Genomic DNA, 19577 nt, shown 5'->3' on the forward strand with positions numbered 1-19577 from the left:
GCTTCCCTGCTCTACTGGTCTTTGTGGCAGAGGGACCCTCTTCGGGGGAATGTCAGTCATGGACCTCTTGACAGGGGAAGTCAGACCACTCGATCCCCCTGAGCCCGACTCAGTATGTTCCACTGGTTATATCTCATGTATGTCCTTGCTGAGACAGGAAAAACAAAGGGGGAGGTGGCAGGGAGGGGAATTTTAACCTTCTGCCCCTGAAAGAATAAAAAAGGAGGACCTCCAAGGGAAAATTAATAACTACCATTCACATAGAGAGCTGCCGGCCATCCACAGAAACAAGCAGGCTTCTCCTGACACCCCCCGACAGTGGCCTATCCACTGGGAAATCCATAATATGGGGTTCACAGGCTGATGCGGGGCCTCCAGAAATATCAGATAATCATCTGGGACAACCAAAATTAGTGGCTTCAGACAAGTTTAACCTAATCTGCACAGGAGTTTTACTTTTAAGGTCCTGTCACACTAAGCGATATCGCTAGCAATATCGCTATAACTTGTGACGTTATAGCGATATAGCTAGCGATATCGCTGTGTCTGATACTTACCTACGACCCGCTCCCCCGCTGGTTATCGCTGATCGTGCGAGAACGTTCAGGACCGTTTCTCGTCGTCAGCTTCCTGTGGAGAGACGATCGACGAGCGTGGAGCCGGGCGGGAGGACGCAGGATCGCCTAGTGTGACAGGTAAGTAGCGACCCCCGTCACCAGCGATGTCGCTGGTGAGATCTGCCTGTGTGGCAGCTCACTAGCGACCACTTAGCGATGCACCAGCGATACTGACCGCGTCATATCGCTGGTAGGAATCGCTGGTACATCGCTAAGTGTGACAGTACCTTTAAGGCCACCCATACACACTAGAGCAATGAGGGCCAAGCCTACTGATATTGACCGACAGTCTAATTTGTATGGAGGCATTGTCAGGGGACGGAAATATCTGATGTGTGATCTTGATTTGTACCAAGAGATAAGTCAGCACCAAAGGGATCTAAAGATGACAGAAGAGTGTGGAAAAAAAGACAGAAGCAAAGAGTGTGGATAAAAAAAAAGACAGAAGCAAAGAGTGTGGATAAAAAAAAGACAGAAGCAAAGAGTGTGGATAAAAAACACAAGAGAAGAGTGTGGAAAAGAAACAAGTGAAGAGTGTGAACAAATTACAATAGAAAAGTGTAAAAAAAAAAAAAGAAGAGTGTGGAAGAAAAAGACAAGAGAAGAGTGTGAAAAAGACAGAAGTGTGGATAAAAAAAGACAGAAGCAAAGCGTGTGGAGGATAAAAAAAACAAGAGAAAAGTGGGGAAAAAGAAACAAGCTGAGAGTGTGGGGGAAAAAAAAGACAAGAAAAGAGTGTGGAAAGAAAGAAGCGAAGAATGTGGAAAAAAGACAATAGAAAAATGTAAAAAAAAAGAAGAGTGTGGAAGAAAAAGACAAGCAAAGAGTGTGAAAAAAAGAAGAAAAGACAAAAAAAGACAAATTCAAAGATTGAAGATAAAGATAGAAGCAAAGAGTGTGGAGAAAAAACACAAGAGACGAGTGCGGAAAAATAAACAAGAGAAGCGTGCGGAAAAAAAGACAAAAGAGAAGAGTGTGGGAAAAAAAGACTATAGATAAGTGTTCAAAAAGATTGAAGCAAAGACTGAGGATAAAAAGGACAGAAGAAAAGAGTGTGGAAAAAAAATGACAGAACCAAAGAGTGTGGAGAAAAAAAAGACAGAAGAGAAGAGTGTGGGAAAAAATGACAGAACCCAAGAGTGTCAACACCTTATGGAAGTTTTTTATGGACTTCGTGCGCTGCTAAACAATGGACACAATTCCAGTTGAGATGAAAGATTAATGTTTTATTCCCATCGCGTTTCGAAGTAAAAGTTACTTCTTCCTCAGGGGATGACAGACATGAAAGAATAGCGTTGTTCACAGACTAAATACACTTCATATTTGAAAGTTGGCGCCAATAGTCACATGTTTTTTACAAGAAGTCAAAGTTCAAATGACGTTTAGATCTATCACATGTTAAAACAATCTTCAATTTCTATATAGACTAACAATTTCTTTATTCATTCACAGATAAAATTTGAAGAAAGAAGAAATAAGTATATACAAAAATTTTTTTTTTTTTATTATGTCCGAAAAAACGATCCCACTTTGAAAAAAAGAAAAAAGAGGAAGATCAGAAGCTGCAACCACTACACCACAACGAGGACTGATCTCCAAGGGAACTTTCACTACAATCAGAAAAAATCATATGGATATGTGAATATTAAAAATATATATATTAAAATATATTTATTAAAATATATCCACCAGAAGCTGCGAAAAACACAATTTCTCTGTAAAATAATGTTATTTTTCGCAGCTTCTGGTGGATATATTTTAATAAATATATATATATATATATATATATATATATATTTAATATTCACATATCCATATGATTTTTTCTGATTGTAGTGAAAGTTCCCTCGGAGATCAGTCCTCGTGGTGGTGTAGTGGTTACAGCTTCTGATCTTCCTCTTTTTTCTTTTTTTTCAAAGCGGGATTGTTTTTTCGGACATAAAATTTTTTTTTTTTTATATATATACTTATATTTCTTTTTCTTCAAATTTTATCTGTGAATGAATAAAGAAATTGTGTTATTTTATATAGAAATTGAAGATTGTTTTAACATGTGATAGATCTAAACGTCATTTGAACTTTGACTTCTTGTAAAAAACATGTGACTACTGGCGCCAACTTTCAAATATGGAGTGTATTTAGTCTGTGAACAACGCTATTCTTTCATGTCTGTCATCCCCTGAGGAAGAAGTAACTATTACTTTGAAACGCGTTGGAATAAAACATTAATCTTTCATTTCAACTGGAATTGTGTCTGTTGTTTAGCAGCGCACAAAGTCCATAAAAATCTTCCATAAGGTGTTGATATCTCGGCGGTCACTGGTTTGGCCCTTGGACGTGCAGCAGCTGAACACTTCTTCCATGTGCTTTATTGCTCCTATAACGGGTGAGTAGATATCCTATATTTGTATATATTTTGTCATCGGCTAAGACCCTATTTGCGCTTCTTTCGTTCCTGCAGTATAAATCATAGAACCAAAGAGTGTGGAGAAAAAAATGACAGAAGAGAAGAGTGTGGAAAAAGACAAGAGTGTGGGGAAAAAAAAGAAGCGTCTGGAAAAGGGCAGAGCAGTGTGAAGGCAGGAGTTGGGAATGGTGGTCCCCCTGCCTGTGTATGGGGACTTGGTTATAGATAAATGGTTTTACTGACAGTGATATAATGTGTATGGGCAGACTGCTCAGGGGGAAGCTGTCGACACGTTCCATACGGCGGCGGTCCAGCTGTGTAGCAGCTTGCTCCCCAGTAACGACGACAACGTTTTGGTAGAGATGTCAGGGGCCAGTCATGAGAATTACGGCCCAGACGCCGTGTGCAGGTCACAGGATGCAATGTCAGTGCACCTAAACTACAGCTTCTGCCACACAGACAACTCCAATGTAAAAAAAACACACATGTTCCTGACATTTTTTTTTAAAAATGCAGCAAAAACGCTGAAAAATGTAACATAAACCCCTTTCTTCCATCAGACGTACTATTCTGTCCATATTCCATATGACCTGGTCCTATTTTCTGACAGCCCCTCTGCCTTTGGATCAGAGACCTTACGGCGCGCCGCGGGGTCCCGACTGCTCCCATGGTGACCTGATGTCGTCATGACGACATCCGAGTCACCAGAGCTGAGAAACTTCCTGGTCGTGCGCAGTCTCTCAGTGTCAGTGCAGTAAGTGCAGCGTTGCTTCATCTACATGCTATACAAGCGATCAGCCTGCAAAAAAATGATTGTCCAATAGTGGGACAAAGTAAAAACAGAAAAAGAAAAAAAATTTTAATAATTGTAAAAATATTTTTAAAAAAATCAAAAATAATTATAAAATATCAATAAATTCTAGCACTAAATAGATATTTGAACAAAAAAATTCTAAACAATATAAGCACACATATTTAGTATCGCTGTGTCCCTAATGACCCGCCCTATAAAACATTCCCACTAGTTAGCCCCTTTAGTGAACACCATAAAAAAGGCAAAAAAACACAATTCTTTACCATCATACCACCGAACAAAAAGTGCAATAACGCGCGATCAAAATGACGGATATAAATAACTATGGTACCGGTGAAAAGTCATCTTGTCCCGCAAAAAACGAGCCACCACACAGCGCCATCAGCGAAAAATAAAAAAGTTATAGCACGCAGAATAAAGCGAAGCAAAAATAATTTTTTATGTAAAATTGTTTTTATAGTATAAAAGCGCCAAAACATAAAAAAAGACAAACGAGGTATCGATGTAACCGAACTGACCCGAAGAATAAAACCGCTTTATTTTACCGCATGCGGAACGGTGTAAACGCCCCCCCAAAGAAGTTCATGAAACGCTGGTTTTTGTTCATTCTGCGTCCCAAAAAATGGAATAAAAAGCGATCAAAAAATGTCACGTGCCCGAAAATGGTCGAAGTAGAAACGTCAACTTGTCCCGCAAAAAATTAGACCTCACATGACTCAGTGGGTCAAAATACGGAAAAATTATAGCTCTCAATATGTGGTGATGCAAAAACTATTTTTACAATAAAAAGCGTCTTTTAGCGTGTGACAGCTGCCAAACATAAAAACCCGCTATACCGCTATCACACGTCCTGATATTTCCGGTACCGGAGTTGTCAGTGTCCATGTGTGTAATACTTGCAGCACACGTGTGGCATGTGTGTGCCACATCAGTACCACACGGACGGGCACCAGGAAAGCGTTACAGTAAGACTGTGTGCCCACATTGCGTTTTCGCTGTTGCCGCTAACAAAACGCATCCCATGCAATCCTATGGGATTCCGCAGTTGCTGAGCTCATGCTGCGGATTTTACCGCTGTGGAATCGCATAGCAGTAAAATCCGCAGCATGTCCATTAATTTTGCAGAATCGCGGCTATTCCGCCACCATAGGATTGCATTGAAACGCTCACTTTACGCATGTGGCTATGCCCACCATGTGTGAAGTGAGCGCTTCATGTGCGGATGCTACCCAGGGTCCGGAGGAGAGGAGACTGTCCTCCAGGCCCGGGGTACCATATCCCTGTAAAAAATAGAATTAAAAAATAGGGATATACTTACCCTCTTGTTGGCCCCCGAATTCCTCCCGCCGCTCAGCCACGCTGCCGGCATCTTCCGCTCCCAGGGATGCATTGCACGAATGACCTCTGATGACATAGCGGTCTCGCGCGATGCTACATGATCAGAGGTCATTCTCGCAAGGCATCCCTGGGAGCGGACGTTGCCGGCAGCACCGTTGAAGACCAGGATCACCGCTGAGATCAGGGGCCGCCAGGTGAGTATATCAATATTTTTTTTTATTATATTTAACATTCTTTTACTATTGATGCCGCATCAATAGTAAACAGTAGGTCACACTTGTCAAGCACTATCCTGTGTGTGACCAACCTGTCGATCACTTTTCCAAGCGATGTTTCAAATTACTTGGAAAAGCGCAAGGATTCTGCAAGCTAAAAACACTTGCAAAACGCTTGTGGTTTTCGGGAAAACGAATGCGAATTCCACATGTATTTTACCCACGGCGGGAAGTTGCGGAAATGCTGCGGACAATTCCACAGCATTTCTGCAACATAGGCACATAGCCTTAGCGCTGTTCCCCGATGCCGGCCGCTGAACACGGCTAATAACAGTGATAGCAGGAGCGGAGGATGGGAGTGTTCATCAGCCGCTCCTGCGCTGTAAATAATTAAAAAAAAAGTTTGGGTTCCCCCCTATTTTTGATAACAAGAGAGACAAAACTCACAGCTGGGGTGCTGCAGCCCTCAGCAAGGCTGGTTATCAACAATAGAGGGGTCCCCGCGTTTTTTAAATTATTTATTTACAGCGCAGGAGCGGCTGATGAATACTCCCATCCGCCGCTCCTGCTATCACTGTTATTAGCAGCAGCAGGGGTAGGCTGATCGGAGTAATAGTCCCATCAGCCACCACCTGCTGTCACTGTTATTAGCAGCAGCAGGAGTAGGCTGATCAGAGTAATAGTCCCCATCAGCCACCACCTGCTGTCACTGTTATTAGCAGCAGCAGGGGTAGGCTGATCGGAGTAATAGTCCCATCAGCCACCACTGTCAATTAGCAGCAGCAGGGGTAGGCTGATCGGAGTAATAGTCCCATCAGCCACCACCTGCTGTCACTCATTAGCAGCGGCAGGGGTAGGCTGATCGGAGTAATAGTCCCATCAGCCACAACCTGCAGTCTCTTTTATTACTTAAATGTAACTCATCATTCTCCACTGCTCACGCTGATCGCTGGTAAAGCAGGAGAGAATGATGAGAGCCGTGTTCAGCACCCGGCTCCCAGAAACTGGGAGTTCTGTGGAAACTGTTTGGGTAAGAATACAAGGACAGAACAATGGAAAGGACACCATTGTAGGCATTTACTACAGGCCGCCTGTGCAAGCTGAAGATATGGATGAACTCTTTATGCATCAAATGGCCAAGTTCTCCAAAAAATATGACAGTTGTCATGGGAGATTTCAACTATCCAGACATTTGTTGGGAATCTCTCTCAGGCAAAACTAACAGGTCAAGGGAATTCATATCCTCTCTTGCTGAGAACTTTATCTTCCAAAAGGTAAGGGAGAAAACAAGGGGAACTGCTACCTTGGATCTAATCCTTATAAACAGGGAGGAAATGGTTGAGGAGGTAAAAGTGGCTGGGACCCTAGGAGGTAGCGACCATGCTATTTTAGTATTTTGGATAACTAGAGGCGGAAGACCTGTGAAGACTCAGACGTCAAGGTTAGATTTCAGAAAGGCAGATTTTAAGGGATTCAGAAAGAGAATTGGAGGGATCCAATGGCTGGATATCCTTAAAGACAAAAATGTCCAGGAAGGATGGGAAATCTTGAAAAATGAAATTCTCAAAGCACAGTTGTTAATTCCGAAAAGAGGGAAGAATAGGAAGCATTTAAGGAAACCAGGATGGATGAACACCGAACCTAAGCACATGCTAAAAAGGATGAAAAAAATGTTTATAAAATGGAAAGAGGGAGGCATATCTAAAGAAGAATATAATGCTGTCTGCAGAACCTGCAGGGCACAAATCAGATTATCTAAAGCTGAAAATGAATTGAGGCTTGCAAGAGATGTCAAAAGCAATAATAAAGGATTTTGGGGGGCGTTTACACCGTTCCACGTGCGGAAAAATTGATAAAACGGTTTTATTCTTCAGGTCAGTACGGTTACAGTGATACCTCATTTATGTCATTTTATGTTTTGGCGCTTTTATACAATAAAAACATTTTTATATAAAACAATTATTTTTGCATCGCTTTATTCTCCCGAGCTATAACGTTTCTATTTTTCCGCTGATGACGCTATGTGGCGGCTCGTTTTTTGCGGGACGTTTTCAGCGGTACCATGGTTATTTGTATCTGTGCTTTTGATTGCATGTTATTTCACTTTTTGTCCGGGGGTATGATGATAAAGCATTGTTTTTTGCCTTTTTTTAATGGTGTTCACTAAAGGGGTTAACTATCGGGACAGTTTTATAGGTCGGGTAGTTATGGACGCGGCCATACTAAATGTTTACTTTTATTGTTTTTTTATTCAAATATTGATTTAATGATGGAATATTGATTTTCTTTTATTATTTTTACTTTTAATTTAATTCTTACTTTTACACTGTGTCCCACTCATTTTGTGCAGGCTGATCGTTTATATGGGATGCAGATCTGCTATAGAAGCCGTCAGCGCTGCAGCTTCTGTGCACACGGACCTCAGAGACTTCCTGACTTGCACTGTGCATGACAGGAAGTCTCTGAGCTCTGGTATCCCGGATGTCGTCATGACATCGGGTTACCATGGGAACGATCGGGACCCCGCATCATGCCGCAGGGTCTCCGATCCAAAGGAAAAGGGGCTGTCACAGCTGACAGCCCCTCTACCTGCTCCCGGAATGCTGCGATCATGTTTCATCACAGTGTTCTGGGGGTTAAAGTGCCGGGAGCAGTCAGTGACCACTCCTGCCAGTTAGTGTCAACTGTGATAATCAGACGACACGCGGCTGATAGCATATGACGTACTATCCCGTCCATGTTCATTAAGACCCAGGGCACATGGACGGGATAGTACGTCAAGTGTCGGAAAGGGGTCAACTTTCAACCATTATAACTTCCTAACAAAAAAATTTTGGTTCCCAAATTGTGCGGATGTAAAGTAAACAAGCATATACAGAATGGGGGGAATAGGGCTAAGTGACAGCACATGTGAAAAAGACTTGGGTATACTAATAGATCACAGACTGAATATGAGTCAACAGTGTGATGCAGCAGCAAAAAAGGCAAATGCAATTCTAGGATGTATTAACAGAAGCATACAGTCTAGATCACGTGAAGTCATTATTTCCCTCTACTCCTCTTTGGCGAGACCTCATCTGGAATATTGTGTCCAGTTTTGGGCACCACATTTAAAAAAAAGACATCAACAAACTGGAGCAAGTTCAGAAAAGAGCGACCAGAATGGTGACCGGTCTGCAAACCGTGTCTTATGAGGAAAGGTTGCAGGATTTGGGAATGTTTAGTTTGCAAAAGAGAAGACTGAGAGGAGACTTAATAGCTGTCTACAAATATCTAAAGGGCTGTCACATTGTAGAAGGATCAACTTTATTCTCATTTGCACAAGGAAAGACTAGAAGCAATGGGATGAAACTGAATGGGACGAGACACAGATTAGATATTAGATGGGTGACAGTGAGGGTGATCAATGAGTGGAACAGGCTGCCACGAGAAGTGATGAGTTCTCCTTCAATGGAAGTCTTCAAACAGAGGCTGGACAGACATCTGACTGGGATGATATAGCGAATCCTGCTTTGAGCAGGGGGTTGGACCAGATGGCCCAGGAGGTCCCTTCCAACTCTACGATTCTATGATTCTAAACATGTGGGAAATGTTACTTAAGTATTTTGAGTGCCATATCACTGTGATGTAAGGGCATAAAAATTCAACGTTGGAAAATTGCAAAATTTTGACCAAATTTCCGATTTTTTTCACAAATAAACGCAAGTCATATCAAAGAAATGTTACCACTAACATGAAGTACAATAAGTGACGAGAAAACAATGTCAGAATCAGCGGGATCCAAGGAAGGTTATAGTTCCACGTTAAGGAAATGCTGCGGAAAGAACACAGCGCTAGGGATTCTGCATGTATTCATTGAACACATACATATAGAACCGCCACATCCTGCACATAGACTGTCATTTACTGTATGCTGGGAGACAAGACATGCAGCGGTCTATAAGGCTGTGTGCCCACGTTGTGTTTTTTAAGTGTTTATGCCGCGTTTTGCCACTGCTGAAACGCTTAAAAAAAGGCTAACAAAACGCATCCCGTGCAATCCTATGGGATTCCGCAGTTGCTGTGCCCATCATACGGATTTTTCTGCTGCAGAATCGCATAGCGGTAAAATCCGCAACGTCCATTATTTCTGCGGAATCGCGGCAATTCCACCGCCATAGGATTGCAATGAAATGCTCACTTTACGCATGTGGCTATGCCCACCATGCGTAAAGTGAGCGCTTCATGTGCTGATGGTACCCAGGGTCTGGAGGAGACGAGACTGTGCTCCAGGCCCAGGGTACCATATCCCTGTAAAAAAATAGAGATATACTTACGCTCTGTCGGCCCCCGGCTCTCAGCGGTGCTGGCGGCAACTTCCGTTCCCAGGGATGCATTACGCGAATCACATCTGATGACATAGCGGTCTTGCGTGATACGTCATCAGAGGTCATTGTCGCAAGGCATCCCTGGGAACGGAAGTTGCCGGCAGCGCCAATGAGGACCGGGAGGACTCCGGCGGCCGACAGAAGGTAAGTATATCTCTATTTTTTAAAATTATTTTTAACATTCTTTTACTATTGATGCTGCATGCGTTTTACCCACGGCGGGGAGTTGCGGGAATGCTGCGGACAATTCCACAGCATTTCTGCAACGTGGGCACATAGCCTAAAGACGCGCCTCATGTCCGGTTATGCGGGTCTGCCACCTGCATGTTTGCACACAGTGGAGACGGGATTTCATACAATCCCCTCCGCTATGCTGTAACATCTGGATGCTGCATCCAATCCGCAGCAGCTCCTGAACTTGGAAACATACCCAAAGCGTTCCAGAGTTATAACCGCATAAAGGGACAGTGGTCAGAATTGTAATAATTAGCCCGGTCATTAACGTGCAAACCACCTTGGGGGGTAAAGGGGTTAATGTGCAACTTATCCAGCTTTCCAAGGAACCGGAGAGGCAAATGCAACTAGCTGTGGCATAATTTAGCAACAAAAAGGGGTTTTATATTGGTGGATTTTGTATAAAGCAGATTTCTATTATAGCGGCACATTGGTTGCTACCCAGCTTTTCCAGTCTCATGAAAGGCTACCCAAGTACCTGAATGTATGGAGGCTCTATAAGGCAGAGGGGTATGTTTCCACCTCACAGGGATTCCTCCCCAGCAGGTACTGTGTATATAGCCGTGGCCAAACCTTCAGATGATGCACATTTTGTGGCCCCAGTGTTTTCGCTCCTGTAGTCACCGTTTTTATGGTTACTGACGGACAATTATAAGTAATCGGCACGCTGTTACATGTTACTGACTATTCCATGAGGCTCCTGCGACGCCTCAATCTTCCTTTATTCTCCAGACTCTGGATATCGACTTCTGGGCAGATCCTGACTGATGGACGTTCTGTTCCCTGAGCCATTTTGCCTTGTGACATGGTCTCCATCGCACTGGAAAAAACCACTGTTCATCACAAAACTCCAAGCTCTGGTGAGACAAGAATGAGTGGCCATTATGCAGGATCTGCCCAGGAACCGATACCCAGCTGCCGGGAGAGGGGCGGACGGGCGGAGGCTGAGGGGCGTACGGGCGGAGGCTGAGGGGCGGATGGGCGGAGGCTGAGGGGCGGACGAGCGGAGGCTGAGGGGCAGAGCCGCGGAGGCTGAGGGGCAGAGGCGTGGAGGCTGAAGGGCAAAATGTGAATACCTACATTTGTGTCAGTCGCACAATGTTTTGGCCACGATCGCACAAGTGTAGTTTGGTTCTAGCAGAATTCAATGATTGTTACCCGTCCACACAAAGGTTCTGAAAGGCAAATCTGCCCAATTATACAAAATGCAGAATTACTACATACACAGGCAGATCTGTTGCTCAGGAGCCTTGGAAAGCAGGGTGGCTCCAATTGTAGAGCCATAAAGGACGTTTTACTGTTCTATGCAAGGATAGACAGACAGACACGGGACATTAATTTTTCAGCAGATTCACTGGGAACCTTACTCTATGTATATTTTACAACTAAATCTTTCTGCAATCTACATCCCCGTCACATACAAATCTAACATGTGAACATAGTACATACACTGGGTGACAGCCTCCACTGGAGGTTTCTGGCCATCCACAGCTCGTCGTAAGGCACTTGCATTACTCTTACACAACTATACCAAGTCCTCTGCATCACTGTGACCGGATTGTACCCATTTACCTTATTTTTCAGACTGTAAGACTCACCGGGCCATAAGATGCACCCCAAATTTTCAAAAGAAAAATAGGGGAAAAAATTAATGTGTCAAATGAGGGTCCGTCTTACAGTCCGAATTATTCAGCTTACCTGGGGGGTAGGGTGTGATATGGAACGCTGGTGGAGTGGGGTCACAGGAGGTGGTCTGGCTCATCCCTGGCAGGTGCAGCAGGTTCGGTGGTGTGGGGGCTCTGCCATTTTGTGAAAGCCCCCACACATCCATCCTAGACTGATGGGCGGCGATTTGGCAGATGATCGGTGGTGCGGGGGCTCCGCCGGCATTGGTGGAAATCCTGGAGCCCCTGCACATCCATCCCGGGCTGGTGTGGCACTTTTGCAGGTGATCGGCTGTGCGGGGGCTCTGCCGGCATTTTGTGAAAAGAGCCCACGCACTTCCATTGTTGTAATGCTGAATTGAAAATGGTTGCGCATAGTGAGATCTCGGGAGACGAGATCTCGTCTCCTGAGATCTCACTCTGCGCTTGCGCCGCCTCCGGTGGCCATTTTCCTGAAGCTCAATTCAGCATTACATTGTTGTAATGCTGAATTGAGCTTCAGGAAAATGGCCGCCTACGGCGGCGCAAGCGCAGTGAGATCTCAGGAGACGAGATCTCACTATGCGCGGCCATTTTCAAATCAGAATTACAACAATGGAAGTGCGGGGGGTCCTTTCACAAAATTCCGGCGGAGCCCCTGCACCGCCGATCACCTGCAAAACTGCCGCACCAGCCCGGGATGGATGTGCGGGGGCTCCGGGATTTCCACCAATGCCGGCGGAGCCCCCGCACCACCGATCATCTGCCAAATCGCCGCCCATCAGCCTCAGATGGTGTCTCCTGGTAAGTGCATCTGGACCATAAGACGCAACCCCATTTTTCCCCAAAAGTTTTGGGGAAAAAAGTGCGTCTTATGGTCCGAAAAATACGGTACCTATCACAATCCATATAAAGAGGTGATAACCTGATGATCGCTCACTGCTGGGACCCTACCGATGCCGAGAACAGGGATCTGCAGAGTCCAACAGGCAACGAACGCATGGGTTGTGCAAGTGCTCTGTCCAGGGAGAGGCTGATGTCTCCAGTGATCAGCAGGTTATCACTGGGCCGATGTGTAGATGAAAACACAATAATATCTGAATCCAGGGAGAAAATGAATGATTGCATAGGGGTGGCAGTGCACAGTGAATACGCAGTCTCTTGAATTAGGACAAGCCTCTAGCTAATACTTTTCATCATATACACGACCAGCAATGTTAGGCATGTGGTGCCCTCTTGTGGAAATATAAGGATAAAGCAGAGAACATGACGGCACAGAGGTTCTTATAACTCCACTCTCTTGTTTCATATACAGACTCCATTAACTTAAAACTTTACAAAAAAAAAAATTAAACAAGTAAAATATTTTACAACTGAGGAAGATAGCGCAGACTATAAAATTATAAAAGCGTATGATCCACTACGAGGCAGGTGCAAATGAAATATAAAACGGTGGATGGCAGTATACTCCGGTACATACAAGGATCTAACCAGATGGCGGCCAGAAGTCGTGTCCGACTTACCAGCACTTACACGATATTACTGGAGCTTATCAACCACCTGGACCTCTAGATTGCCCTTGGCTCTCTTTAAAATGTCATGAGTCATGGCCAACTGGTTCAGAATGAGTTTCTCAATGTCCTCCTTCATTTGATTCTCGGAGTAGACTCTCTTGACAATGCCAGACAACATCTTCTCTTGCACTACAACCCTCTTGCGAAGTCGGGTGATCTCGAGGTTTGCTTCTTCTTGGTGGATAGTGTATGGGCTGTGAATCTGCAGGGGTAAGGACACTCTCCACAACAGCTTTAGTAAACACCCTGCTTCCTCCAGTGATTGCTTGGTTCTTGTAAGCTTGTCAAAAAATATATTCTCAAAGTGCCCAGTCATATTGACAACTGCAGTCTGGACTCCATGGTCAACGAAGTCCTCCATCTCCTGTAAGACGTTCCTTGCTTCCAAAATTTGTTTCCGTAAAGCGTTGTAGTCTTCGACTAATCCCAGCACGTGGCAGCCATGTTTGTCTGCCCACATTCTGTGTCCGGGGACCAAGCGTGATGGGGTGTACAGCAGGCTGTCGACAGATTGGTCGCTGTAAGTATCCTCCTCCCCGTAGACGGCATCACTCAGTTTGTACTCCAACTCTTTCAGCCACTCGACAGTCTTACTAATCTGCTCCTGAAATTCCAGTGTGGCGTTAGAGTCCAAGGTGCTTGTCGGGAATAGGTTCTCGATGGCTTTCAGAATGTTGTAGAAATTCTCTGAACATATAACACTGAGGTTGTGACTCTCCTTGATTTTCTGTCTCTGAAGAGACAACTCTCTAGCCTGAGACTGCACTAACAGATCGTACTTTGAAAGTGAAGTGGTTTCCTCAAATGACCTCCTAGAGGAGGAAACTTTGGTGAACTTGGAGAAGGGGTGCAGAGTGGAAGCTCTTGTGCAGTTCAAAGTTGGCAGTGAAATAATTCCTCTGTTGTTCGCACACTCTGTACAGTGACTGTCATGATGGCAGCGCAGTGCAGCGGCATTCTGACTATTTACACTGGGCCTGCAGACTTCATCTCCAAAATCTGATGTGGTCTCGACCTCAATGATATTGACAGAATTTGTGATTGTTTTATCTAACAAGGATTGTTCAGAAAGATCATCATCGGCATCTGAACCGTGAAGCTTCAGAGAGTCGTCGCTGCTGTCAGACCTTTTTTCAGCTAGAAGCTCCTCAATCTCCAATTGTGCAGTTTTTAATTGATCTGAAAGCCGGTAATGCTCAGCCTGTAGCCCATCATTCACATTCTGGTCTGTGGGCTCCATCTCGTCTCTGAGGGAATAAGATGAACTAGGAACAGTGTTAGGCCTTCCTGATTCGTTTGTTGTAAGTATCTCAATCTTCATTTGTGCTTGTCTTAGTTGTTCCGAGAGCAGGAGATTCTCCGCTTGCAGCTCTATATGGAAATCTGCTGACTGTATCTGCTCGTCCTTGGCGTTACCAGCGTGTAGTTCAGAAGCCTTATGCCTTAACAGCTCTTCATGGGCTTTCAGAGTCTCAATATCCCTTCGGGTTGGTTCTAAGTGTTCGGCGAGCCTGTCATTTTCCAGCTGTAGCTCTTGCTGTAAAGCTTGGTGTGTAGACTCCATATGCACCGTACTTGACCTTGATGAACCATGTACAGGATCCATCTGTTTTGCTATGTCTTTTTGAGCTTTAAGTGTCTCAATCTCCATTTGTGCTTGTTTCAGCTGTTCGGAGAGCCGTTGATTCTCGGCCTGCAGATCCTGCTCTGTGTACACTCTATGCTCTGTAACAGAAGTAGATAAATCATGTGCAGAGTCCCTGTTTTTCATTGAGTCTTCACTTGTAGATGTCTGTGCTGGCTGCAGCTGTTCGGAGAGTTGCTGATTCTCGGACTGCAGATCCTGCTCTGTGCACACTCTATGCTCTGTAACAGAAGTAGATAAATCATGTGCAGAGTCCCTGTTTTTCATTGAGTCTTCACTTGTAGATGTCTGTGCTGGCTGCAGCTGTTCGGAGAGTTGCCGATTCTCGGCCTGCAGATCCTGCTCTGTAAGTGCGCTCAGCTCTATAATGGAACTAGATAAATCATGTGCAGAGTCCTTGTTTTTCATTGAGTCTTCACTTGTAGATGTCTGTGCTGGCTGCAGCTGTTCGGAGAGTTGCTGATTCTCGGCCTGCAGATCCTGCTCTGTGCACACTCTATGCTCTGTAACAGAAGTAGATAAATCAGGCGCAGAGTCCTTTTGTTTCACTGAGTCTTCACTTGATGTAGATGTCTGTAACTGTTCGGACAGCTGGTGATTTTCTACCTCTAGCTTTTTCTGTAAGGCTTGTTCTGAGAACTTGCTCTGCTTATCCGTTGAGGTACAAAAGTAATTTTCCGAAGCATTAATTTTCACTAATTCTTCACCAGCTTTGAATGCCTCTATTTGTGCTTGTTTTAGCAGTTCTAAGAGTTGGGAATTCTCTGCTTTTAGCTCTTCTAAGGTTTTTTCTGCAGACTGTGTGTGCTTGGCGTTAGTCAGGTCGGCGTCCTTATATTTTACATATGTAGCCATGCTCTCACTTTCTGCTTGCATTGACCCTTCTACAGTCCTGCAATAATTTAGCTCCTCCTCTGCAGTTTGTTCGGTAGGACACCTCTGCTCTTGGTCTGCTTTATTTCGGTCAAGTATGTGGCTCTCAACCACCAAATCTCTGTCTTCTCCCATCTCAGCACATTTTACCTTCTCGAGGAGCCTATTTTCTATCTGTAGTTCCTTCTCAAAACAACGGTGATTATTTTCTTTGGCAGCATCAGTCCCGAGCTTTGCATTGAGGGAAGACTTTAACAGAACAGGAAGTCTGGATTTTTTGGCATTTCCATGCATTTCATACTTGTGACTTGGCATCTGGGGAAGCCTCTGTGATGGGACATTATGTTCTTCTAGGGTGAACCGCTCAGCTGCAGCATCATGTAGAGGTATGCATCTGTCACAACAGGCCATTGGGTCTGTCTGGGTAGCAATAGAGACGGAGTTTTGTATTTTTCCAATTGGTTTGGCATCATTACCACTGGTTTCTCCTTTTAACGAGCTCCTCTCACTGAATGACAGGTCTAAGTTACGGTCTAGGTGAGGTTTCCTATTTCCTCCGGCTGAATCACGAACTTCACTTTGTGTTTGGGTTCCGGCTTCTTCCCTGAACACGTTTTCAGATTCACCAATGTCCATATTATTCTTAAAGATGGATGCTCGCTGAGGACCTCCAGCAAAGAAATACTCATTTTGGTCTAGGTGGTCAAGGCAAATGCTTAAGTATGAAGTCTGATCTCCAAGAAAGGACATGCTGGCATCTCCCTTGTATTTGGCCATGATTTGGGCCTCCATCACCTTGCGGAGTTCCTGGTTCGCCTGAATACTCTCCTCCAGCCACCTACGCAACATAGCGATGGACTCCAGCTCTTTCTGAAGCCCTCCCGACTCTCTTTCGTACTTCAGTATCCGGCTATACATGCCTTGTTCAGCCTGGAGTGTGAAGATCAGCTTCTTGTAATCAGGATGGACGTTTTCTTTGAGACCCTGGAGCTGGGAGGCTTCTTCCTGCGCCTTTGATAACGCCACATTCAGGTTTCCAATCTCATTCTGGAGCTTCTCGTTCTCTTTGGTTTTCTTCTTCATGGCCAGTGTGAGGCCTTGTATAGCTTTATCTCTCTTCAGGGAGTTTTTCTCTTCGGCTTTTTTGGCTTCTAACTTCTGCTGCAGCTCGTCGATAAGGGTGTCCATCTCTTTAATCTTTTTCTGCCACTCGTTGACGTTCTCGTCTGACTTACATACTGGATCAGCAGCTTCTGGTAACAATTGGACATTGCTCTCGGGTTGGAGGTGGCTCATGCTCGGTGTGGCATCGTCATGCAGCATCATGGAGGCGATCTTCTGCTCCAGCTGGGCTATGAGGGCATCTTTGGAGTGCACGGTGTCGTTTAAGCATTGTATAATCCAGTCTCTTTCCTCTAGGATGGCCACGCTCTTGCTGTACTGCTCATTCACCGCCAGCAGTCGCTCCTCAGAGCTGAACCTCTGCCTTCGCTCCTGGTCGAGCAGCACGCACATCTTCTCCAGCTCAGCCTTCTCATGCACCATTTCAGCTTGCAGTACCTGGACTTTATGGCTGTGGGCGTCCGCCATGTCTTGGAGATGTTTGAGGTTCTCCTCACGTAAGCGCTGGACGGCCAGGTCGCGCTCCCCGGACAGACTTTCCATGGCTTTGGAGGCCCGGACCAGCAGGCTGTGCTTCTCCTGGAAGTCGTGCCTCAGGCTCTCCACTTCCACCTTCAGCTCGATGTTCATGCGGTGGAGCTCGTCGTTGCTGCTGTCGCATCGCCGCTGCACCTGCTCCTCCAAGAAGTAGATCCGCAGCTTCAGGTTGAAGTTGTCTTTCTTCAGCTCTGTGATCTGTTTCTCGAAGTCTTTCATGGTGTGAGCCCGGTCCACCGACAGCCGCTCGTAGCCCGAGATGGGGTGGGGGGCAGCGTCACCGACAGGGGGCAGCTCCCGGCCAGGCACACAGGCGCTCTCCTCCCTGAGGGGCAGCAGGTCGTCTCTGTAGGGCCCCGGGGCCGTCTCTCGCCTGCCCCTCGTGACACGTCTGTCCGACAGCTGCCCGCCTGGGGGAGGTCTCTCCGATAACTGTCCATTACTGCCCAGGGGAGGTCTCTCCGATAACTGTCCATTACTGCCCAGGGGAGGTCTCTCCGATAACTGTCCATTACTGCCCAGGGGAGGTCTCTCCGATAACTGTCCATTACTGCCCAGGGGAGGTCTCTCGGCCAGCTGCCCGTCTCCCCCCGGCCCAGCCATGGGGGGCGCTCGCTTCAGGGCTGGAGCGTCTCTGCCGGAGGCCCTCCCGTTACCTCTCTCGGCCGGAGGACAGTCTCTCTGCTCGGCACTCTCGTAGTGACGTCTCCCGGTCACGGAGCTGTGGCCGCTGCTGTCCGCGGCTCCTCGGGCGGCGGTCACCTCCTCCATTCCGCCCGGCCGGCGCACTAACGGGATCTCACTAACGGTCGCAGCGGGCGCGATTCAAACCGCGGCCATCTTGTGTGACGAGCATAGCTACAACTGACGTAGAAACGTGCGCGTCTCCCCAGCTACTGCGCATGTGCTGACGTCAACGGATGCGCGCACTTGTGTGCGACTGTACGGAAAGCTTATTGTACGGAACAGTCCGTGAGCTTTAAACGCATGCGCAGTAGACGGCGATGGCTGCAAGCGGGGCGGAGCTGCTTATAGGAGGCGTAGCGCCCCCTCCAGGGCTGAGGACCAGTGAGGGGCAGTCCGGCTCTTCTGGCTCCTTTCCCCACTTTTCTCACTCCTGTCCCTTCACTATAAAGCCTGGGCCTCATTATACAGCTGTACAGGGGTCTAGTGAAGGCTTCTTAGCCCTTTCCTCAGAGTGTCAGCTCCTGGGCACAGGCCCTCACTCCTGTCCGTATTGCTGATTTGTGTTCTCTAATATCTGAGATTTCTCCATCTTTTCTACATTAGTCGGTGCGGTGACATCTGCCGGCACTGATTACTCTTAGGCTGTGTGCACACGCTGCGGATCCACAAGTGATGTACAGTACAAAGTTATTCTATGGGGGAAAATCCTGGTATATATGGTCCCCTCACCCCCCAATCCTGGTATATATGGTCCCCTCACCCCCCAATCCTGGTATATATGGTCCCCTCACCCCCCAATCCTGGCATATATGGTCCCCTCACCCCCTATCCTGGTATATATGGTCCCCTCACCCACCAATCCTGGCATATATGGTCCCCTCACCCCCCAATCCAGGCATATATGGTCCCCTCACCCCCCAATCCTGGTATATATGGTCCCCTCACCCCCCTATCCTGGTATATATGGTCCCCTCACCCCCCAATCCTGGTATATATGGTCCCCTCACCCCCCAATCCTGGTATATATGGTCCCCTCACCCCCCAATCCTGGTATATATGGTCACCTCACCCCCCAATCCTGGCATATATGGTCCCCTCACCCCCCAATCCTGGTATATATGGTCCCCTCACCCCCCTATCCTGGTATATATGGTCCCCTCACCCCCCAATCCTGGTATATATGGTCCCCTCACCCCCCTATCCTGGTATATATGGTCCCCTCACCCCCCAATCCTGGTATATATGGTCCCCTCACCCCCCAATCCTGGTATATATGGTCCCCTCACCCCCCAATCCTGGTATATATGGTCACCTCACCCCCCAATCCTGGTATATATGGTCCCCTCACCCCCCAATCCTGGTATATATGGTCCCCTCACCCCCCTATCCTGGTATATATGGTCCCCTCACCCCCCAATCCTGGTATATATGGTCCCCTCACCCCCAAATCCTGGTAAATATGGTCCCCTCACCCCCCTATCCTGGCATATATGGTCCCCTCACC

At 46.3% G+C, this 19577-nt stretch overlaps 1 protein-coding gene across 1 annotated transcript; it reads right to left on the reverse strand.

The window, feature by feature from the left end:
* Nucleotides 1-12916: 12916 nt before the first annotated feature.
* On the reverse strand, nt 12917-18321 carry LOC141072442 (uncharacterized). The gene has a single exon (XM_073559707.1). It carries the CDS (start codon nt 18155-18157, stop codon nt 13175-13177), a length of 4983 nt encoding a protein of 1660 aa, XP_073415808.1. The 5' UTR covers nt 18158-18321; the 3' UTR covers nt 12917-13174.
* Nucleotides 18322-19577: the final 1256 nt, after the last annotated feature.

Source organism: Dendrobates tinctorius, unplaced genomic scaffold, assembly GCF_039654945.1.
Source record: "Dendrobates tinctorius isolate UK_male_01 unplaced genomic scaffold, ASM3965494v1 ptg000273l, whole genome shotgun sequence".
NCBI lineage: Eukaryota > Metazoa > Chordata > Amphibia > Anura > Dendrobatidae > Dendrobates > Dendrobates tinctorius.